The sequence below is a fragment of the Sceloporus occidentalis genome, unplaced genomic scaffold (genome assembly GCF_023333645.1).
Source record: "Sceloporus occidentalis isolate IW3139 unplaced genomic scaffold, rSceOcc1.0.p SCAF_1, whole genome shotgun sequence".
Classification (NCBI taxonomy): domain Eukaryota; kingdom Metazoa; phylum Chordata; class Lepidosauria; order Squamata; family Phrynosomatidae; genus Sceloporus; species Sceloporus occidentalis.
The window spans coordinates 182,219,095-182,241,933 of record NW_028316981.1 but is presented as its reverse complement, the minus strand read 5'-3'; the positions used below and the strand labels follow the sequence as shown (position 1 = coordinate 182,241,933).

The window sequence follows — 22,839 nt, the reverse complement described above, 5'->3', positions numbered from 1 at the left end:
GAGATGTCATGAGGCAAGGCCAACTCGAGGGCAGTTAACAAGAACAACAAATGTTCCAAAACACAGATGAGTTCAAAACTATTCTGCATTTAGTAAGGGGAGTGAGAGAGCTTAGGGTGTCTGAAGATACACAAAACTTTGTGAGCTTTAGAGTATAAGTTCCTTTTAAATAGCAAAAGCTACAACACTGGAAGAGAGTGTGCTTCCATGCACTATCTGAAGCAATGATTTCAAGCCCTGGGTTATTGTCTGCACCATGTTAATTCCTACATCAAGTGGTTCCAGACCTCTCTTATGGCCACATATTTTTTTAAAGAAAGTTCCATTATGTATCTTAAATTGTTCATTCTGTAAGTCCAGTGGCCTTTTAACTACTTAACTTTAGGGCACTCTTCCCAAATTCTTTGTTCGACAGTGCCACTAAATCATCTGCCACAAAAACATATTGTTCCAATGTGCCCATGCCTAGTCCTGTAGGCATGTAAGTCTTGCATTGTGTCCCCAGAACTAGCAGCCTTTAAAACGCAATTGAAGATGGATTCAAATGAGTAAAAAGACAAGATATAAACTTTGTAAGAATAATGCAAGAAAGCTTCATTTTTTAAAAGGTTAACAACAACATTTGGAACAATATCCATGTACAGCTAGGGCATTAAGTCCCTAATTGGCAAGGGAGGTCTTTACAATAGCAATTCTTACAGATGTGGCAAGGAAAAGTGCAATCTTTGGGCTACAGGCCGTGCCAGATATTTTTGTTTTGGCCCCCGGAACCCCATGCCAGATTCTACAGGTCTCCACACCAGAAATGGTCAGGTTATTTTTAGCCTGAAAATCAACCAAAATACATCTAAACTATACCTAACATTGTAGTCTGCCCCTCCACCAACTCTAAAAACCTTTAAAATTTTCAGTATACCAGCCAAACTGGGAACCAGAAGAGGCATGATATTGCTCCCAGTGCACTACTGATGTACTAATGCAACCCACGAGGGCAGAACAAATATTCCCTGCCAGAATTGCCCATCCCTGGCTTACTGCCCTTCTTTCCAAAGCAATGGGCCTACTCCTTTGCAAGAACACAACACATCAGATTTCTACATTCAGGCAATCCAAGTTCTGGAGCCTGCATATATTACACAGACTGAGCTGCTTTGCATAATTTTTAAACTCAGCATAATTTATTCTAATTTTACTAATCAGAAAAGTCATGCCAAGATTCCCCCACCCCCCAGGAAGCTGGATTTGTCCCTGAAGCCCTGGATATGGCACCTCACAGCAGTTTCCAAGCAGAGGGTGCAAAAAAGGGTACAGCATTCTTCTTGTCTGCAGTAAGCAACAAGCCTTCATCCCTAGATCATTATCATCACCATCCTTATCACCACCACCACCACCACCACCACATTCTCCCTTGCGTGAGGAATTTGCTCCCAGTCTCACCTTTTTACATCTCCATGGATTAGGCTGGGAGAGTCACTGTGCAGGAACTGAATGGCTCTGGCTGTGCCTACTGCCACATGAAGCCTCTGGGCCCAGGTCAGACAGGGACCAACCTAAGAAACCAAAATGAACAGGCTGGAGAACAGGGACAGGACTGGAGGCTTCCTTCTCAAGAAAAAAAAATCTGCATCTTCTTACCATTACTTATCACAGAAAACGTGGGGAGAATGAAAATCATTTCAGCTGGGTACCTTTCTGTGTAAATGGTCATCCAAGGAGCCCTTTGGCAGGAAAACGTAGACAAGGCAGAAATTTCCTTGTTCAGCACAGTAACCAGCAAATTCTACAATATTGGGATGACGGAACCTGGGGTAGAAGAGGGCAAGTGTTAAAGAACTGTAACCAGAGCTTGAGGTTCTTTCTGCTCTAGCAAACTTAGATTTTTTAGGGAGGAAAATATCCCTGTGCCATTATCCCGGTTTTGGAAATCCCACTCCATATGCTGTTACGTAAATTGTAAGGGGACTCAAGAGGGAACCCACAGATTATTATAACAAAATAACAAAGTATGGTAATAAGCCAATCAATATTCCATTTATTAATCCTGGTTTTTACCGGTAAAGCTTTTCCACCTCTGTGACAAAGCTGTTCTTTATTATTGTCCAATCCAATTCTGCTTCCTGTTAGTCAGATAGAGAAATAAGGGGAGGGGAGGGAGAGAGGACAGGAAAAGAAAGAAAAAATAAGGAAGAAAGTCAGTTATTTAGCCAGGCAGCCAACATTGGGAACACAACTCTCTTCAGAATGATGAAAGTGAAAAGCAGTGTATTCTGGGTGAAATGAAAGGGCAAGATTGAGTCAGCATCGCCTCATTCACAACCAAGCACAAAGGACATGTGAAGAACAACTAGTACTGATGGTTCTATTACCAAAGTTTAGGGAAGTTACTATTTTGAACTACAACTCCCAGAATCTCCCAGCCAGGCCCAGTACTATTGACCTCATTGGCACTGCTGAATCAGATCAGAATAAGAGCTCTCTCCCTCTCCTGCTGCTAATTTGCACTGCAGAAATAATGCAGTTTCATAGAATCATAAGAGATCACAAGGGCCATCCAGTCCAACCCCTTGCCATGCTGGAACACACGATCAAAACACTCCCAGCCTGTTTAAAAACCTCCAAAGAAAGAGAGACCACCACTCTCCAAAGGAATCTCTTCCACTGTCGAACAGCTCTTACTGTCAGGTAGTTCTTCCTAAAATTGAGGTGGAGTCTCTTTTCCTGTAGCTTGCATCCATTGCTCCAGGTTCCATTCTCTGGAGCTGCAGAAAACAAGCTTGCTTCCGCCTCAATATGACATTCCTTCAAATATTTGAACAGGGCTGTCCTGAAGGTCAAGGAAAAAGAGATCTGTCAGCCTAAAGTTTGACACTGCTTTAACTGCCATGGCTCAATGCTATGGAATTCTGGGATTTGTAGTTTGTTGCAATACCAGAGGGCTATTTAGCTCACAAAACTACAAATCCTAAAATTCCACAGCATTGTGCCATGGCAGTTAAAGTGGTGTCAAACTGCATTAATTCTGTAGTACAGATTAGATCTCAGATAACTTTCCACCAGAGAATTCAGGAACAGAACCACACATCTTATACATGCACAGCTCACAGTCTGTGATCACATCATACACTTGTCTTTTTCTGGATGTGTTGGTGAGGCGGCAAGAAATCAGTGGAAGGAGACATCTAGTGAGGCTCACAACCACACAACCATGACCCGCCTATAGCAATACCTCCTTGAGTCGTTTGACAGCATAGACAGTGTTCCGTAATCGAGCCTGGTAGACACACCCAAAGCCTCCTTCGCCAATCTTTAGGTTATCTGAGAAGTCGCCTGTGGCCTGGCGGAGTTCTTCCAATCGCCACTGAAAGGGGCAGGAAAGGGATAGAGAACTGAGGTCCTGAATTGAGCTGAGGCCCTGGATTGGGAAGAGGAAAAGGAAAGAGTGAATAAATATTCTGGGCACACATCCCACAACATATCAATACTTCCATAATGTCATGGCAAGAATGTTTTAACATATAGTTCTTTGTTTTCTTGTCAATGATTGTTTTCCACTCCATCCCCAAAGACCCCCACCGGCAGAGAAAAATGAAGAGAAGTTTTTTTAAAAAAACAGTGAAACTGTTAGTGGGAAAAATCTGCCTAACATCAAGTAGCAGTGAGTTTTAGTGGTAGAAAGTGGCATCAGAAAAGCAACAATCTTGGCATCCTGAGATTTCACTCTAGACCAGGGACAGGAAATGTGTGGCCTTCCAGGTGTTGCTGCATCACAACTCCCATCCATCCTAGCCAGCACAGAAAATGGAAAGGAATGTTGGAGTTGCAGTTCAACAAGATCTGGAGGACTTCAGCAACATGTAGAGGCCCATTCTTGTTCTAGAGAAACAAAATGGAGGAAGTAGTGAGAAATATCTAGATGAAGGCATCTAAAAAGTAAGCTCAAGTTGAATATGGAAAAGACAGGGCAAATGACAGGAAGAAGGGGCAAGATAATCAAAGACAGAAATGTTAGATGAACAGCAGAGGCAAGCAAAAATGGATTTTGAATATAAGAAGCAGAAAGACCAATAAATATACTGTATGAAGGTAGAATAGAATAACCTAACATTTTCATGTTATCAAGCAAGAAAATAACCCTTTAACACAACAAGGTTCCATGTGCTTAGTACTTGTCACATTCATTCCTATTAACATTTTTTTCAATACAGTATTAATGAAAAAATGCTCCTGAGAGTGGTGGCTTTCCTAATATCATTTACTGTATTCAATCTGGGACAGGGCCATGCTTTTTAGACTACAACACTCTGAATCCCTCAGTGCACAATGCACAAAAAACAATAATGCAAAAAAAAAAGAACATTTCCTGAACTCTGGTGACAGAAGGTAGATCTGAACTTGCAATCTTTGGGGAGAGGGCTGTCACTCTTTCATTCACATCATACAGGAGATAATGCTGCCATCCCCTTTTCCTTGTGTGTTGTGTCTTTTTAGATAGAGGACAGGGGAACTATCAAATTACCAATTTGTAAACTGCTTGTGTAAAATGACATGTACACTTAGTGGTGCTATACATAAATATAAAATAAAATAAATAACAATTCTGGAAAGATATTAAAATCTGAAGTGGCAGGGCGATTAAGATATGGAGAGTGGAATGAAGAAATATCCCAAGTGTCTCTACTTGAGAAGAGCAGATAAGAGGAGCTATCAAGAAAATTAGGGGGTAAACAGCAACAAAACTTTATTTATACCCAGTCTTCCAGCCCCTACCCCCAAAATGGGACTTAAAATAGCTTACAAATGTCAATGTTGGCCCTCCACATTTGCAGATGTGACTACTTGGGATGTGATTAATATGTTCTTTCTAGGAATCCTTAGGTCCTCCAGCAAAACTCTGCCAGAGGTTGACCACAGTGTTGTGCTGGAAAACCTAGAAGTTCCTAGGAAAAACACTTCTTTGAGCATTTGTAGGTCCTCCAGCATGTTTCTATGATCAGCCTCTGGCAGAGGCTGACCATAGAGTTGCACTGGAGGACCTGGAGATTCCTACAGAGGTGTTCTTTTAGGTAAAAAGACTAGTGGTTTTTTTAGTTGCAGTTTTTCCACATTCATGGGGGTCCTTCACCCTTAACCCCAGTGAATGTTGAGGGACCACTGTTTACAATGCAATTACATAAACATTCCAATTGAACACTAAATAGACAGAACTAAACTTAAAAGTATTACAACAACTTCATTATAGAGTTCAGCTGAAGGAAAAGAATGGACTTGGAAAAGTCAAAATTTAGATACCTGGAAGACTGAGGGGGGGAAACAGCAGGAAGTGTGGCAAAGATATGGCAAGAGAAGGGAACAAGGAAAATCCATTAAAGAATACCAAAATCTTGCATCAGTGCAGAAGTGACGGCAGTGGTTTTAACAAGATGGAACAAGAATAGGAAGTACCAACAGGAAGGAGCCCAGAGCAAAGTGATCAGCAATTCCAGCCAAGAAGAAGAAAGTGGAAGTATCACAACCTAAGACAGCAGGAAGAAAAGCCATGGCACAAAAAAATGTGACAGATGTAACTAAAAGCAAACAAGAAACACCCCTCTCCCAAAGTACTGAGAATGAAATTCCCAAGAAAGGCTAGATACCAATACATATGGAAATTCCAGAGATCAGTAGCCCTCCCTCACCACTACTACATCAGTAGATGCTATGTCCTCCTGTGTTTCTCTTCATCCCAACTCTCTCAATCCCTGGCCAAACACATTGAAGATACCTGCTCATCGGGCTGAGTGGGAGCCGAAGGTGCACTGCTCTGGTGAACGCTGCCAAGGCGGCTGCTGGGAGGAGGGTCTGGCAGAGACAACGGCGGACAGGAGGGCTCTGTTTGCCAGAGAAATAAGAGGGATCATTGTTAAGAACCAAGATGCAAAATGAGCTCTTTTGTTTTCCTCACTGCTATTTGCTTAAGTAAATGCTTAGCTGTAGGAAACAGAGACTAAGCATACACACCATTATGAGAAGCAGCAAGAGGCTAGACCATGGGGAATTTACTTTTCAGGATCACAACCCCAAGAATCCTTGACACAACCTGATCAGTGGCAGAGGGCATTCTAGGAATCGTAGCACAAATAGTAACTTTCCCAAGTTCTTCCAGAGATGTGGGAGAAAAGATGCACTGATGCAGCATTTCAGAAGCTGTATTTGGGGAAATTCTATATATGCCAATCACCCTGCGCATTTATTTCAAATTAGCGATAGAACTGAGGTCTTGAAAAGTATCTGTATACTACTGTAAGATGGCTCTACTTGTTTGGCAGAGAAGCCTCATAAGGAAGTGTGTGTGTGCGGGGGGTGGGTGGGGTGTGTGTGCCAGAGGCAACATCCTGAGAATCTCCTTTCATTTTAAAGAAAAAACACATTTCTTACCTTATGGGCTATCAAAACAGAGTTGAAAGTGTGTGGGCAAGGCCTTATGAAATTTCAAAAGAGAGCATGTGGACAACTTACAGCACACTAGATTTACAGTGCCTTCAGCCCCCTTTCTGTATGATTTTTTTTACCCCTCCTTTGACTACCAGCAGACCTCCTTGTATGACATACAGTTTATAGGATCTCATAAGAAGGCACACTTTATGTACATAGCTTATACGAGGCACAGAACTGAGCTCTTCTTGAAATTAAATCTGAATTTTCTTTAGCACAGAAGAAACACAGCCCAGTTCCCATGAGTCTTCTTTGCCAAGTTGTTCAGTGGATCTACCAAGTATTTTTTTGAAAGTGGAAAAGTCCATACCTTACAATGAAGCCATAAAAATGTCTTCTTGCATTAAGACGCCCTCCAGCTCAAAGATCAACTGTCTATGCACCTCACCTCCCCCAGTTTATACCAGTCTTCACCAACCTGCTGCCTGGTTGGGCTGCTACTCCTACACTCCCTAAATTATGAGAGTCAGAATTCATGTGGAGGACACCATACTGGGGACAGATGGATGATATCAACAGCACACCATCCATATATCTGATTCCCAATAGAACCAGTTACAAACATTTTGATGCTGAAAGCTAAAAAATCTGAAGAGTACACTGTTAAGATCTCCCGAAAAGGTGTTGGTGTTGTTTTTGTATGCCTTCAAGTAGTTTCTGACTTAAGGTGACCTTAATGCAACCCTATCATGGGGTTTTCTTGGCAAGATTTGTTCAGGAGGTGGTTTGCCATTGCCATCCTTGAGGCTGGGTTCATGGCCGAGCTGGGGAGATGGTCTCGAGTTGGAGAGAGATGGTGAAGCAAGGTTGGAGAGAAACAGATTTTGGGGGCTGGTTGCAGCAGTGCTTCTGCAGTACACAATGCAATAAATCTTGAGCTGGGAAACAGTAGGCTTCTACTCCGACCAATCCCACTATAACTGTGTGTGCCTGTCTACAATTGGCAAGATGGGTAGCAGCTACCTTGAAAATGCCTTACTGCGCATGTGTAAACAGCAAAACAAAACAGCAAAATGCGGAAGCAGATAAATTTGCCTTACAAGCTCCCCGTATCATGTTCTGGCCACCAGAACAGAAATCATAGGGAAAATGATGAAAGACAAATTCATCCTTGGATTAATTTTGAATAGAGCCTTCAAGCAGTCTGTAGAACAGTGGTTCTCAACCTGTGGGTCACAATCCCTTTGGGGGTCAAACGACCCTATCACAGGAGTCGCCTAAGACCATCGGAAAACACGTATTTATGATGGTCTTAGGAACCGAGACACCGCTTCTCTATCCAGGCGGTCACCACAACATGAGGAACTGTATTAAAAGGTTGCGTCATTAGGAAGGTTGAGAAACACTGCTGTAGAAGGTTCAAAGTGCAACTTACCTAACTCTTTCATTTTGCATGTGTATTTTAATAGTTCTGAATAAAAAGTTTGCTGAAATACATTGAACTGCTCTTTTTGGGGTTACAGGAGCCTGTCTCTGTTCTATTCATGTTGCTTCTACCTCTCGTACCAAATTTTCTGTGAAAGAAGTTATTCCTAAGAACACAGCGACTTTGTTAACCAAAGCATAAATGGATACAAGCTACAGGAAAACAGATTCCACCTAAACATTAGGAAGAATTTCCTGACAGTAAGAGCTGTTTGACAGTGGAACACACTTCCTCAGAGAGTAATGGAGTCTCTTTCTTTGGAGGTTTTTAAACAGAGGCTGGATGGCCATCTGTCAGGGGTGCTTTGCTTGTGAGTTCCTGCATGGCAGAAGGTTGAACTGGATGGCCCCTGGGGTCTCTTCTAACTCTATGATTCTGTGAACGGTATCTTTATCTCCCCTGTCATTTGGCTCTCTCCTCAAACTCCATGTAGGTTTTAAAAAAAAGATAACCCATAGTGAACCTTTAAGACTAATTTTATGAATTGTTTAATCCTCCAGGTGCTCTTTCTCTTACTCTTGTCTGCCCTCCCTAATAAGCAGAAAATATATTACAGACATAATTTTTCCATGGGGTGGGGGAAGAAACAGAAATACATATCCAAATTCCCACTTTGAGTCTCATTTTGGTTGGAGAAAGGTAAGGTACAAATCTACCAAAAAAGGAAATAAATCTCTTTAATAATTCAAAAATATGTATGAGGTGGGAGAAGGGGGCAGAGATGTCAGGAAAGACCTGTTGTAAAAAAAGGTGAAAATTAACTAACAAGGGCAATCCATGTATGAAACACTGTTTGTCATATCTTCTCCGACAGCTAAAGTTGCTTGTAAAAAAATATGGTAACGACCATGAGGAGTAGCATCATGTTTACCAACTCCATATTTAGTTACTGCAAACAATAAAAGCAATGAAGCACATGATTATAGTTTTTAAACTACATTAAACTTTTAATTGTAAGTCATTCTGGTTGCAAAAGGGAACACATAAATGTATGAACAAGTAGTTAAATAAAATATAAAAGGCAACATAAAGCAATTTAAAAAACCTAATCTAACAAACTTAATTAAACAATGGTGATTTACTGAAGAATGGAAGCCATTAAAAGCTTCATACCTCTCTTCCCTGAATCAGGATCATACAACTTTACATAAATAGCTAAGGCAGTGACAAAATGAGGCTAAGACAGGAACAAACTTGGACCCATTGAAGCATCATGACAAACTGTGGCTCTTGCCAACACAAATTTCCAATAGGCAAGCCACTATTTTACTGGCTTTTTGTTTCCCACGCATTCCATTTCGTAAATTTGCACCCATCTCCAGGATGCAAGCAGATCCCACAGGCAGAGTGATCATGACTATATCTGTGGCCAGAATTTCAGGCCGACTATATGCTAGAAGTTAAAAGTAAACATGCTAGATGGACTTCACAGGGCAATTCTCAATACTTGTGGAACTACCACAAATTCGATCCTCCTCCATGCTTTCTTACACACCTGAAGACTAGAACTTACAACTTTCTGAGTTCCAAACTGCGATTCTATCTTAGTCCCTTCATGTAGTCAGGATCTAAATGATAGCAGCAGAACTCCTGATTCCATGATAGAAACAGATGAATGGTTCTGTTTCACATGTGACAATTCTCTCATATAAAAATACCTGGAGCAGTTCAATGAAACTGGCAAACATTAGCGGAGTTGGAGCTTGGCAGCCCCTGGGCTGTGTGCGACTTCCCCAAGTCCTTTTTTGCAACTCCTAAGGTCTCCCCGATGTCCTCCACCCCAACAAAAGCCCACCCATTTTAACTGCCTGTTTTTTTAGCTGCACCAGTCTGGCAGCAAATTGTAATGCCCACAAAAAGCTGCTTTGGCAACAACCCCACAACAAGATAGGCTTCCTCCTCCTCTCCTTTCCTGCATGCCCAATTTTGTGAGGGAATGCTCTTCTTTCCATCAGCTCCAGAAAGAAGTGGAGAAGACAAGGAAGATAACACAGGCAATTTTCCCAGACACCCCTGCCAAGTGCCTTTGCTCTCAGGTGTCCTGAAAGCAAGCATAATATTTTAAAAAGGGCCAACGGACTGAATGCTCCGACACCTCCTGTTTTGGCAGCATGTGGGGGGATGCTACAGCCGATGCCAATACTGTGGCCACCACTGCCTCCCTCATCCTCTTCTCCTTTTCACCCCACAATCATTAGGAGAAGAGCAATGTCACTGTTATGGGGAAAGGGGGGGGGGCAGGAAAACAACAAGTGCAGCTCACTGAGGGTCAGAAAGAGGTGAACAGGGCTCTCTGGCCAAGCCTATCCCCTGAGCTATAGCTTCAAAGGATGTCAATTAACAAAGGGATGTCAATTGACAAAAGTATGATGAGCCCTTGGTGGCACAGTAGTTAAATGCCAGTACTGCAGTCACAATGTTGTGAATTCAGTAATATGAGTACCCAGCTTGTTGGGGGCAACTGGCTTACACATTAAAAACTGCTTAGGGAGTGCTACATAAATATTAAGTGCTAAGTGCTATTGTTCTGTCTCTACCTGCCACCCCTCTGCAACACAAAGTGCAGAATTCTCTGCCACTGATTTGGGTAACTTTACAAAAGGTGATTAGGCAAATATGTGTAGGAGAGAGCTATTGATGGTTATTAAGCATGACAGCTAAATCAAATCTGGTCGTTCAGAGGGAATGTACCAGTACATACTGGATACCTACTTCATGCTGGGTGCCAATTTCATCAGGCATTGATAATGCATTATCAGGCCCTCCGTCATAGCTTTCAGGAAGGCGGGGGGGGGGGGGGCAATGTGTGTCCCTCCAGATGCAGTTAGACTGTAACTCTCAGCAACTCTACATAGCAATGCCAGTAAAGGATGATGGGAACTGCAGTCCAATAAAAGAACATAGATTTCTCTGCCTTAAAGGCTAGAAATATGTTTTGCTTTGTGTCTCGGGAAGCCAAACTCAGCAGCCAATGCCAATTTCTGCACAGAAAAGACAGAACGGAAGAACTACAAAATACCTCATCTTACCAAGGAGTCTAAGAAACAGAAAAAAGATGCCAACAGGCTACGAATGTGCTTTGAATCCTTCTATTGCTCACCTGTCCCCCCACCCAAAAGGAAGCTTTAGATCAGGGTGATCAGGCCTATTCCTAGGTCTGATGGGAGATGTTTTCATCTACATCTGCCATCAGACATAGCCCACATAGCCAATGTTGTGGGATTATTCGAAAGGCAGTCCAAAATCATCTGGGAGAACACACCTGCCCACTCCTATTTTAGTTTGAAGGCAAAATATGTTTTGCACTTCAGACCAACAGGGGCAAAGGTCACTAAGGATCTTCAATAGAGAGCAGAATGGAGCAGATTCATCTTTATCACTCGCAGTGCCACTGACCTCAGTGGATGGCAGCTCTGACTAGATGTGTCAGCTACAGCTGGTCCTGGAGGACAGTCTGGCAACCATGGTCCAGGCATCAGTAACCCTGAAACTGGATATTGCAAATTACTCTATGTAAGGCTAACCTTTAACTTTGTTCTAGTAACTGTAGCAAGTGTAGAATGCAGTGGCTTAACTGACAGTGGACATGGCCTATAGACATCATATAGCTCCTTCATTGAAGGAACTACACTGGGTGCCTATCTGTCACCAGACCAAATTTAAACACATAAAGCCCAAAACAAGTTGGGATCAGATTACTCTGGGAACAGCAAGGTTTATAGTACAGTAGCCTAGCTTGATGGAATCCTCTTCCTGTATTCAGAAGGCAACTATATTGGGGTTTAGACATACACGAAAAGCTTTTTTTTAAAAAATCATGCCAATTTAGATTACTCTAGTTCCAAAGATTTGGTATTGGCTATGCATGTGACTATATTACTATGCTGTATATACTGTTGGACAGCCAGCATGGTCTAGTGGTTTGAGTGTAGGAGTAGGACTCTGGAAATCGGGGTTCGATTGACTGCTCAGTCATGGAAACCCGCTGGGTGACTTTGGGCAAGCCACACCCTCTTAGCCCCTATGATAGATTTGCTTTAGTCAGAAACAACTTGAAAACACACAACAACATCAACAACATATAATGTTGACCAGGGGTAGGCAACCTTTTTGAGCCGGGGGCCGGGTTGCTGTCCCTCAGATAACTGGGGGGCCGAAGCCGGGGTGGTGGTGGAGCTTCCTGTTGGGATATAGCAACTTCGCATGCTAAGCCTTTCTAGTACTATATCTCTATGATGCTTTTAGGCCAAAACCTTTTCTAGGAATGCATGTCAATGGTAGTTTTATTGCTTGCTAACAACCCCTCCTCACTTCCACTATCATTTCCTGTTTACCATGAGGACACTTTATTACCTTTGTTCTTGGGTGAAGAAGACACAGATCGCCATTACCTTACTAGCTTGCTGATCAATTCAGCAGCATCTCCTAAGTGGAGATGGATGCATGCTGGGACTAACTTTCCTTTGAGATGCATGGAGACTGTTTTTCTACCTGAATTTTCCTGCAACATGAAGCTGTGCCTGTGTACCTGTTGATACACATGATTTTGTAAGTAAACTTATTTTTTCTTTTTCACTTTTAACCAAGTGAGTGTGTTTTCTTTTATTGGGGACATTGGGGGCTGGGAGAAAGGTGTGGAGCTAGTTAAACTATTTTACCTGCTTGCTCACTCTTTTGCTGTGGGGAACTTTGCTAGTGAGATTAAACAATCTTGCTTCTACTTCCTGAGTTTCCAACAATTCTCAAGGAAGAACCAATATTCCCAACAGGTTATGGGCCCAGGCGCTGCAAGCAGAGAAGAACAATTTAAAACTAGATTGTTCGGGTGTTTTTCGTGATTGTTATTATTGTTGTGGTACATTTTTTTCTCCACCCTCCCTTTCTTTAACTAAAAAGCCCATGTCCACCAGAGATTTTTTTTGCTTTTTTGAGCTGCTGATTTTATTTTTTGAATACTAAGGTTTTGATTTTTTGAATTTTTGAAATTTTTTGGACTTTGATTGATTATTTTAAACAAGCATGTCGCAGCTATCAGCTACAAAGTTAAGGCTGACTCCTCACAACTACCCAGAATGGAGGAGAAGATTGAATATTTTTCTGCAAGCACATGATGTTTATCATTGTTTAGACTCAGAAATGCCTAATGATGCAGAACAAAGGCGAAAATGGATGAAAGAGAATGCCATAGCCATGCATATTGTGCAAGAGAGTTTATCTTCGGAAATGTTGTATTTAGTTCAGGACTGTAATAATGTAAAAGATATGCTTTTAAAACTTGAGAATAACTTTGGAAAGAAGACAAATAAGACGCTTGCTTTTGTTATGAAGGAGTTAATGAATCTTAAACTCAACTCCAGAGAACACTGTGAACAACATATTTCAAAAGTGAATGAGTTGTTTGAAAGAATGTCTCTTTGTGACTTTAAACTGAATGATAACCACAAAACAGCATTCCTTATTGGGACTCTAGGGAAAGGTTTTGATGCCCTAGCAACTGTACTTAGTACACTTCCAGATTTGAGTTTTGATCAAGTTTTGTGTAAACTAAGAGATGAATGCTTAGAGAGAACCATTGTCTATCAGAGCGAAAGGCAGAGTGACTCAAATTTCACTGCCAGAAGGGCCACTCCCACTGACCAATCAGAAGTTACTTGCTACAGATGTAAGAAAAAGGGGCATATCGCAAAGTTTTGCACCCCTCCCAAAACTGATTCAGTTGCTTCAACCAGCAGAGGAGCCAATTGTAGCTGTTCTCACACTGCTTCAGCTCCAGCTGCAGACTTTAGAGGGCAGAGCCAGAGACAAAGACAAAATGATTCTTCGAGGAAAGAATTTAAAGGGAGTAGCTTTCTCATACAAGCGCAAGCTTTGACAAATAATAATACTAACACAGATAATTCAAGGATTTGGTTGATGGATTCTGGTTGTTCAAGTCACTGTACGCATTGCAGAGCATATTTTGATGAAATTGATAGAAATGTGACAGGAACCATACTAACTGCAGGTGGTGAAAATTTGGATATTGAAGGAATAGGAACTCTTAAGTTGTTTTGCAAGGTGCCGGATGGTACAGTCATGGAAAATACTGTCAATGATGTGTTGTATGTTCCTAATCTACGTGGCAACATGCTAAGTGTGTCAGCTCTAGATAAGAAAGGATTCACAATTGTTTTTGGAAGAGGACAATGTAAAGTTTCTAAGAACCATGTCACATATGCACAAGGCTTTGAAAGAGGTGGTGTATATGAAGTAGATCTTTCAACTGCACAAGCAAATATACTTCAAGGGCATATAGATGAGAATAGCCTTGAACTGTGGCACAGACGTTTTGCCCATCGTGACACCAAAGCTATTCTTCAGCTACAGAGCCAGAATTTGGCTACTGGGATCAACATAAACTCCCAAGGTTGTGAAAGCTCTGACAGATGCAGAATTTGTGTTGAACAAAAGGCAGTAAGTCCTTCATTTAAACCAAGTTCAGAACAGAGAAGTTGTGAAGTTCTTGAACTGATACATTCAGACATTTGTGGACCAATTTCTGTACCCTCAATAGCTGGAAACAGATATATACTGATCTTCATGGATGATTTTTCCAAGTATTGTGTCACTTACCTACTAAAGCAGAAAGGTGAAGCTCAAGAGATGCTACAAAAGTTTGTTGCAATGGTGACAACAAGATTCCAGAAGACACCTAAAGCTATCCAGTCAGACTGTGGAAGCGAGTATATGTCACACTGCACCCAATCTTTCTTGGAAGAACATGGAATTCAACATAGAAGGAGTGTTCCATACACGCCTGCTCAAAATGGAAGCGCAGAGCGAAAACTGAGGTCTCTCCTAGAAATGACAAGGTGCATGCTAGCAGATGCAGATCTTCCTAACAAGTTCTGGGGTGATGCAGTGATGATGGCAACCTACCTCCAGAATCGACTACCAACCAAAGGTACCACACAGACGCCATACCAGCTGTGGCATGGCAGAGTGCCAAACATGAAGCACATTAGGACTTTTGGCAGTCTCGCATACTCCTACATACCCTCACAAAGGAGACAAAAGCTAGACGCCAGAGCAGAACAGACTATCTTCATTGGATATACACCTGGAGTAAAAGGATACAAGGTGATGGACTTGAAAACTGGACAAGTTTATATCAGACATGTGGTTCACTTTGATGAACGAAGAAAAATAGACAAAAGAGGAACTGTTCTTGAATCCATGGAAGAACAAGATGGTGCATTGTACTTCTCAGAAGAGAAAGATACAACACCACAATGCCTTAATCAACCAATTGTTGTTCCTATCACAGAAGACATACAAACAGAGTCTTTATCTCCAGAAGGAAATGCAGATGATTCTACACCTTCAGAAGGGGATGCAGATGGTGCTGAGGTGATGGCTGGACCAACAGATGCTGCACAGACAGGTGAGGTTCCAGACCAGCTTTCCAGATACTCACTGCGACCCAACAGAGGTGTGCCGCCCACTCGATTTTCTTTCCTTACAAAGTCAATTTTACCCAGAGAACCGAAAAACATCGAGGAAATTGAGCAAATGCCTACTGATGAGGCAAACAAATGGAGAAAAGCTGCAGAAGAAGAAATAGATGCTTTACACAAAAATGGAACATGGACACTTACAGAACTCCCACCAGGAAAGAAAGCCATAGGATCCAGATGGGTGTTCAAACTAAAACAAGATGCAGAAGGCAAAGTTGAACGCTACAAAGCAAGACTTGTAGCACAAGGTTTCTCACAAAAATATGGAGAAGACTTTGATGAGACCTTTTCACCAGTTGTCAAACATACCACAATAAGGCTGCTTCTCAGCCTAGCTGCTTCAAAACAAATGACTGTCAAACATGTTGATGTGAAAACTGCATTTTTACATGGTGTGATTACAGAGGACATTTTCATGAAGCAACCTCCAGGCTTTGTAGACTCAGACAAAACACATCTAGTCTGCAAGCTTGAGAAGGGGCTCTATGGGCTGAAACAGGCCGCCCGAGCATGGAATGAGAAACTAGATGAGATGCTGAAACAGTTGGACTTTCAACAAGGAGAAGCAGACAGACGCTTATACACAAGAACCAAAGATGGACATTTGACTTACATTCTGACATATGTTGATGACCTGATCATAGCTACTCAGGGAGATACAGACTATGCTGAAATTGTAAATCACCTGAATAAAGAAGTTGAACTAAAAGAACTGGGAAATGCCACATACTACTTAGGCATACAAATTCAAAGAGAACAAGACGGATCTTTTCTACTATGCCAAAAGCAGAAGATCACAGATCTCCTAGAAACTTTGGGACTTCAGGATGCACATCCTGTAGCAACACCGATGGTAACAGACTTTCTTAAAAGCAATGAACAAGGAGAAATTCTACCAGACAACGATCTATACAGAACTGCAATAGGAAAACTTCTGTACCTAACTACAAATACCAGACCAGACATTGCTGCTGCTGTAGGAATATTGAGCAGAAAAGTCAGTTCACCTACCCAAAAGGACTGGACGGCTGTAAAGAGAGTAGCAAGATACTTAAAAGGAACCATAGATCTTCAACTGAAGTTACCAGCCAGCAATAATCCAAGTCTTGTGTGTTACACTGATGCAGACTGGGGCAATGACACCACAGATCGCTGTTCCACCAGTGGATACTTGTTTCTTTATGGCAATGGACCTATTTCTTGGGCCAGTCACAAACAAGATATGGTGGCCCTATCATCCACAGAAGCAGAATATATAGCCGCATCGGAAGCATGTAGAGAACTGCAATGGCTTGATCAACTGTTCACTGACTTTGGAATCAATGAGAAAAAGCCCATTGAGATATTTGAAGATAACCAGAGTTGCATAAAACTTTCCCAAACAGAAAATATAAATAGACGAAGCAAACACATTGATATCAAGGCACATTATGTGCGCGATCTGACAAAGAAGGGCGTGATCAAGATGACCTACTGTCCGACTACCGAGATGACAGCTGACCTTTTGACCAAACCATTACCCAGAGATGGTTTCGAGAACCTACGAGTCAAGATGGGTTTGGTTGGGTGCATGCTCAGTTGAGAAGGGGTGTTGGGATATAGCAACTTCGCATGCTAAGCCTTTCTAGTACTATATCTCTATGATGCTTTTAGGCCAAAACCTTTTCTAGGAATGCATGTCAATGGTAGTTTTATTGCTTGCTAACAACCCCTCCTCACTTCCACTATCATTTCCTGTTTACCATGAGGACACTTTATTACCTTTGTTCTTGGGTGAAGAAGACACAGATCGCCATTACCTTACTAGCTTGCTGATCAATTCAGCAGCATCTCCTAAGTGGAGATGGATGCATGCTGGGACTAACTTTCCTTTGAGATGCATGGAGACTGTTTTTCTACCTGAATTTTCCTGCAACATGAAGCTGTGCCTGTGTACCTGTTGATACACATGATTTTGTAAGTAAACTTATTTTTTCTTTTTCACTTTTAACCAAGTGAGTGTGTTTTCTTTTATTGGGGACATTGGGGGCTGGGAGAAAGGTGTGGAGCTAGTTAAACTATTTTACCTGCTTGCTCACTCTTTTGCTGTGGGGAACTTTGCTAGTGAGATTAAACAATCTTGCTTCTACTTCCTGAGTTTCCAACAATTCTCAAGGAAGAACCAATATTCCCAACACTTCCACCCTCCGGGGGTGGTGCCGCATGCCGAGGGCAGAGCTTCCAACCTCTGGGGGCGGGCCAGTGCTGGAGGCCTCCCCCTCTTTCCCGGCCCCTGACGGGGCCCCAGGCTCCATCAGAGGCCGGGAAAGAGCCAGCAGGGGGCGCCAGCGCTGGAGGCCTCCTTTCATTCCCGGCCCCGTCAGAGGCCGGGAAAAAGCCAGCGGGGGGGTGACAGCGCTGGAGGCCTCCCCTCTTTCCCGGCCCCTGAGGGGCCCAGGCCCCGTCAAAGGCCGGGAAAGAGCTGGCGGGGGGCGCCAGCGCTGGAAGCCTCCCCTCTTTCCTGGCCCCGCACGCTCCTTCTCGGCCTCTGCGGAGGCTGCCCTCCACGGAAGCCGAGAGGGAAGCCGGCGGCACTGCCCGCTCCTTCTCGGCCTCCACGGAGGCCGAGAGGGAAGCTGGAGGCTGCGGGGAGGCGGGGAAGGTGATGCGGTCATGCGCAGGAGGCGCCGCCTCCACCTTCTCCTCCTCCGCCCCAGATCTCACTGCCCTCCTCTTCCTCCGCCTCCTCTGCGCGGCCATGCGTGGTGGAGGAGGAGGATGGCAGTGAGGCCCCCGCGGGCGCCCGGAGCAGCGCCTAAGCTGCGGCTGGGGCAGCAATCGGCAGCAGGACCGGGCTGGGACCGGTCCCGAGGCCTTGCCGGGCCGGATCTGGCCCACGGGCCGTAGGTTGCTGACCCCTGATGTTGACCATCAGATAGTGTGTTTCGTCTTTGAGTTATGTTTCATACTAGAAACAAGTAAGATATCTGAGTTCTCTCTTACTGTCACATTGCAGTGGTTTTCAAACAGTTGGGCAGAACCTTGTGGGGGATGAGACTTGGAGGATCCTCTTCTCAAACGTTTTATGTGTAAAATTTACAAATGTGTTGAGTTAAAAATTGAACCTACTGTTCTAATTTGAACAATGTTATCACCTTATAGAATATGATAATATGAAAATATTTTCACATGAAAATATGAATCTGCAAATGAAAATATGCACATTGAATAAACAAGTTCATCTATTCATATACAATGGGCCCTTGGTATCCACTGGGATTTGGCCCCATGGATACCAAAACCTGTAGATGCTCAAGTCCTATTAAATACAATGGCACTGTAAAATGGTGTCCCTTATATGAAATGGCATTATCAAGGTTTGCTTTTTTGGAATTTATATTTTTTGGGGGAATATTTTCAAGACCATGGATGGTTGAATCCATGGATAACAAATCCATGGATATGGAAGGATGACTGTACTACTTTGAGTGCAGAGTACAATGTTGACAAGGGTAAAACGTTTGAGTACCATTGTCTTATTATATTTTTATTGATATTTTAACTTTGTGCAACACTTAGCTATTTTAGAATGTTAAGAATTTACAAATATAGTATGTAACAATAAAATAAAAGACAAACATGTCATCACTGTATGCTATAAATACCTCCATTGCACATGGTGTGGCAAGCAGACCAGTTTACCTGGGGCAGGTGAAGAAGGTCCTTTTTTGGGCTCCGACGTTGCTGTCTTCACTCTGTTGCTTGCACTACCAACTTTACCACCAGGATCTGGGGCAGGCAGAGAAGGTGGGGGGTCAGGAGAAACAGAGCGATGCGGACAAGACACCACTATAGACTTTGTTGGGTGTGATGGTGGATGCCCTAGGGAAAAAAATATAGAGATAGGCTATTAGACTCTAACATGTGAGGGGCACTCAGACCCTCATTAGATTATTGTCTAGGTTATCTTGTCTGTATGCCTCTTCCCTAGTGCCACTACAGGGAGAAAGTGTTCTAGAAATATACAGCACTGATTAGTGGCACATGAAAAGAGTTTGGAAATGTTATCTTTTGTATGTTGAGAAACATGTGTGACTATAACTATCGGAATCCCCTGGGATTTGTAGTCCAAAGGAGTAACCTTTCCAAAGTCTGCAAATCATTTAATTCATGCAGTAATAGATAAGCCAGTACCAACAAAGTTCTCAAGGGGAGAATTCACAATTCAGAGCTAGTTCACAAGCTTTGAATACAGCAAGTGACAGGTTCAAGCCTTGTTCATTTCTAGTGAAAAAAGACTTCCATAGCCAAGAAAAAATTCTGACCAAAACTATGGGTTGAAGCCAGAATGGGCAGTACAGGTTGAGTCTCCTTTGTCCGAAATGCTTGGGACATATTTGGGTTTGTTTGTTTGTTTATTTATTTATTTTATTCAGATTTTGGAATATCTGTATTTCTATATACATGCACAATGAAATATCTTGAAGATGGGACCCAAGTCTAAACATAATTTAGGTTTCATATACACCTTATACACATAGCTTGAATGTAATTTTATACAATATTTTTAATAATTTTGTGCATGAAATAAAGTTTGTGAACACTGAATCATCAGAAAGCAAAGGTGTTGCTATCTCAGCCAGCCATGAAAAAAGCTTAGTTTTGAAGTATTTTGGAATTCCAGATAAGGAAACTCAACCCGTATTGAGCTAGCCAAACCAATAGCCTGATTCATATAGGTTGTCAGGGGCCTTTTACATTCTGGCCCCCAAGAAGAAAACAAAGACCACTCGACAGCTCACTGTGAGGAATTCGCAAGGCACTTTGCAGACAAAGTCACTCGGATTCAGTCTGACTTGGATGCTGTAGTTGAGGTAGTCCAGTGGATGTAATCATAGTGCCTGCTTTTCTCATATTATTGGATACATTTCAATTTGTGCAGCCTGAGGATGTGGATAGGATCCTTAGAGAAGTGAGAGCAATCACGTGTGTACTAGACCCTTGCCCTTCCTGGCTCTTGAAATCAGCTAAAGGGGGGCTGGCCGAGTGGGTAAAGGGAGTGGTGAATGCTTCACTGCAGCAAGGAAAATTTCCATCCTGCCTAAAGGAAGTTGTGGTGAAGCCCTTACTGAAAAAGACCTCCCTGGATCCCGCCATTCTTGACAGCTATCGGTCAGTCTCTAAGGCCTGTTACAGACTGCCAAAATAAAGCTGCTTTGGGTCTCTTTGGAGTTATGCTGTTTAAATGATGCATGCATCCTAACAATCCGGAAGCTGCACCAAAGCTGCACTCCAGTGCTTAGGAATGGAGTGTGGCTTTGGCGCGACCTCCGGACTTTTAGGATGCATGCATCATTTAAATAGCATACCTCCAAAGAGCCCCGAAGCAGCTTTATTTTGGCAGTCTGTAACAGGCCTAATATTCCATTCCTGGGCAAGGTTCTGGAACGAGTGGTGGCCTCCCAGCTCCAGGGATTATCTAGATCCATTTCAATCTGGCTTCAGGTCTGGATATGGCACAGAGATGGCTTTGGTCGCCTTGGTGAGTGGCCTTCGCAGGGAACTGGACAGGGGGAGTGTGTCCCTGTTGGTTCTGTTAGATCTCTCAGCGGCTTTCGATACCATCAACCATGGTATCCTTCTGAGCCACCTCTCTGGAATGGGGTTTGGGGGCACTGTTATGTAGTGGTTCCAGTCTTTCTTGGAAGGGCGGACCCAGAAGATGGTGCTGGGGGACTCCAGTTCGACTCCTTGGCCAGTGGCCTACAGGGTTCCACAGGGTTCTGTTTTGTCCCCCATGTTCTTTAACATCTACATGAAACCGCTGGGACAGGTCATCTGGAGTTTTGGGGTGCAGTAACATCAGTATACAGATGACACCCAACTCTATGGACTCCCCTTTCTATCTGATTCCAAGGAAGCTGTCTCTGTGCTGGTGTCTGCTGTGAGTAATGGACTGGATGAGGCCAAACAAACTGAAGCTTAATCCAGGCAAGACAGAGGTGCTCCTGGTCAGTCATAAGGCAGATCAGGGAATGTCTGAGCTGGATGGGGTTACACTCCCCCTGAAATCTCAGGCTCGCAGCTTGGGTGTGCTCCTGGATTCCACTCTGAGCCTGGATGCCCAGGTTTCAGCAGTGGCCAGGAGTGCATTTGAACAATTAAAACTTGTGCGCCAGCTGCACCCGTTCCTTGAAACATCAGATCTGGCTACAGTGACACATGCTTTGGTTACATCCCATTTGGACTACTGTAATGCGCTCTATGTGGGGCTGCCTTTGGAAACTGTTCGGAAACTTCAGCGAGTCCAAAATGCTGCGGCTAGAATGCTGACCAGAGCCAGTTACAGAGAACGTATAACTCTTGTATTGAAACAGCTTCACTGGCTACCGGTTCGTTTCCGAGCACAATTAAAAGTATAAAGCCCTACACGGCTTAGGTCCAGATTATTTGAGAGACCATATCTCCCCATACGAACCACCTAGAGCCCTAAGATCCTTAGAAGGCTTTCTCTCAGTCCCATCACCATGTCAGGTTCGCCAGGTGAGGACACGAGAGAGAGCCTTCTCAGTGGCTGCTCCCACCCTGTGGAACTCCCTTCAATGGGAGACTAGGCTGGCCCCCTCACTGCTGGCCTTTCGCAGGTAGGCAAAGACATTTTTGTTTAAACAAGCCTTTTGAGATTTGGCAGGTTTGGTTTTATTGGGGGATGAGAGGGATGGTCTTGGATTTTTAATTTTAACTTTGTATATTTTAAATTTTATATTTGTAATTTTTTATATTTTTACAATTTTAATTGTACAATTTTAACTGTTGTGGTTTTTGTATGTTTGACGCATTGGGTCCCACTTTGGGAGAAAGGTGGGATAAAAACAAACAAACAAACAAACAAACGACAGCTTTCCATTTATATGCACAGAGGACCTTCAATGCTACCTGTAACAATTCCCACCTATGTTTGAACTGTACAGAAGATGGAGGTGTTATACATACACTGACATAGAGGTGTCAGTGTTCACTGACTCCTTTTTGTCCATTGAATTGTTCACCTCTGCTGTCTTTTAATTTGATATCATAGCTGAAGAATGCTGCCTGCAGGAGTTTAGTGCAGGAGTAACAGCAAGCAAAAAACACAGTGTCAAAAGGTCTGGGAAAGGCTCCAGTGCAGGTACTTCAGATAAGACCAAACAAGTCAAACAAGGAAGCAATGCTTATCACAAAGGTGCATAAGATGGGCACTGCTTGATTCACAGGATGCCTACATCCCTAGCACAGCTTGTAAAACTGCTTTTTTGGACTATGAGTGACTCCGCACATTTCTTAATTTCCTCTCAGACTGAAGGATTCTAGGGTTGAAATCTAAAAAGTAACTTTCCCAAGTCTGAAGTCCTTAGTTTTATCCATGTGCTCTGTATCTTCAAGAAATGCATATTTTTGGAAACAAGGAATATGGGCATTCCAGTGGGT

At 42.9% G+C, this 22,839-nt stretch overlaps 1 protein-coding gene and 1 long non-coding RNA gene across 3 annotated transcripts in view; one reads left to right on the top strand and one right to left on the bottom strand.

Annotated features, from left to right (window-relative positions):
• Positions 1-22,839, top strand: part of LOC149322969 (uncharacterized) — a 74,922-nt gene that overhangs the window by 9,267 nt on the left and 42,816 nt on the right. The window lies entirely within an intron of this gene.
• Positions 1-22,839, bottom strand: part of IRAK1 (interleukin 1 receptor associated kinase 1) — a 46,902-nt gene that overhangs the window by 15,677 nt on the left and 8,386 nt on the right. For both annotated transcript variants that reach the window (XR_016272323.1, XM_089485505.1), the window contains exons 3-8: positions 19,075-19,254; positions 5,762-5,868; positions 3,227-3,412; positions 2,053-2,117; positions 1,689-1,803; positions 1,438-1,550 (exon numbers count right to left, since the gene is read on the bottom strand). Coding sequence is in view for 1 of the 2 variants with exons in the window: in XM_089485505.1 (XP_089341631.1) it covers positions 1,438-1,550; positions 1,689-1,803; positions 2,053-2,117; positions 3,227-3,412; positions 5,762-5,868; positions 19,075-19,254 (766 nt within the window). In the remaining variant the exon portion in view is untranslated. The remainder of the gene's footprint in view (positions 1-1,437; positions 1,551-1,688; positions 1,804-2,052; positions 2,118-3,226; positions 3,413-5,761; positions 5,869-19,074; positions 19,255-22,839) is intronic.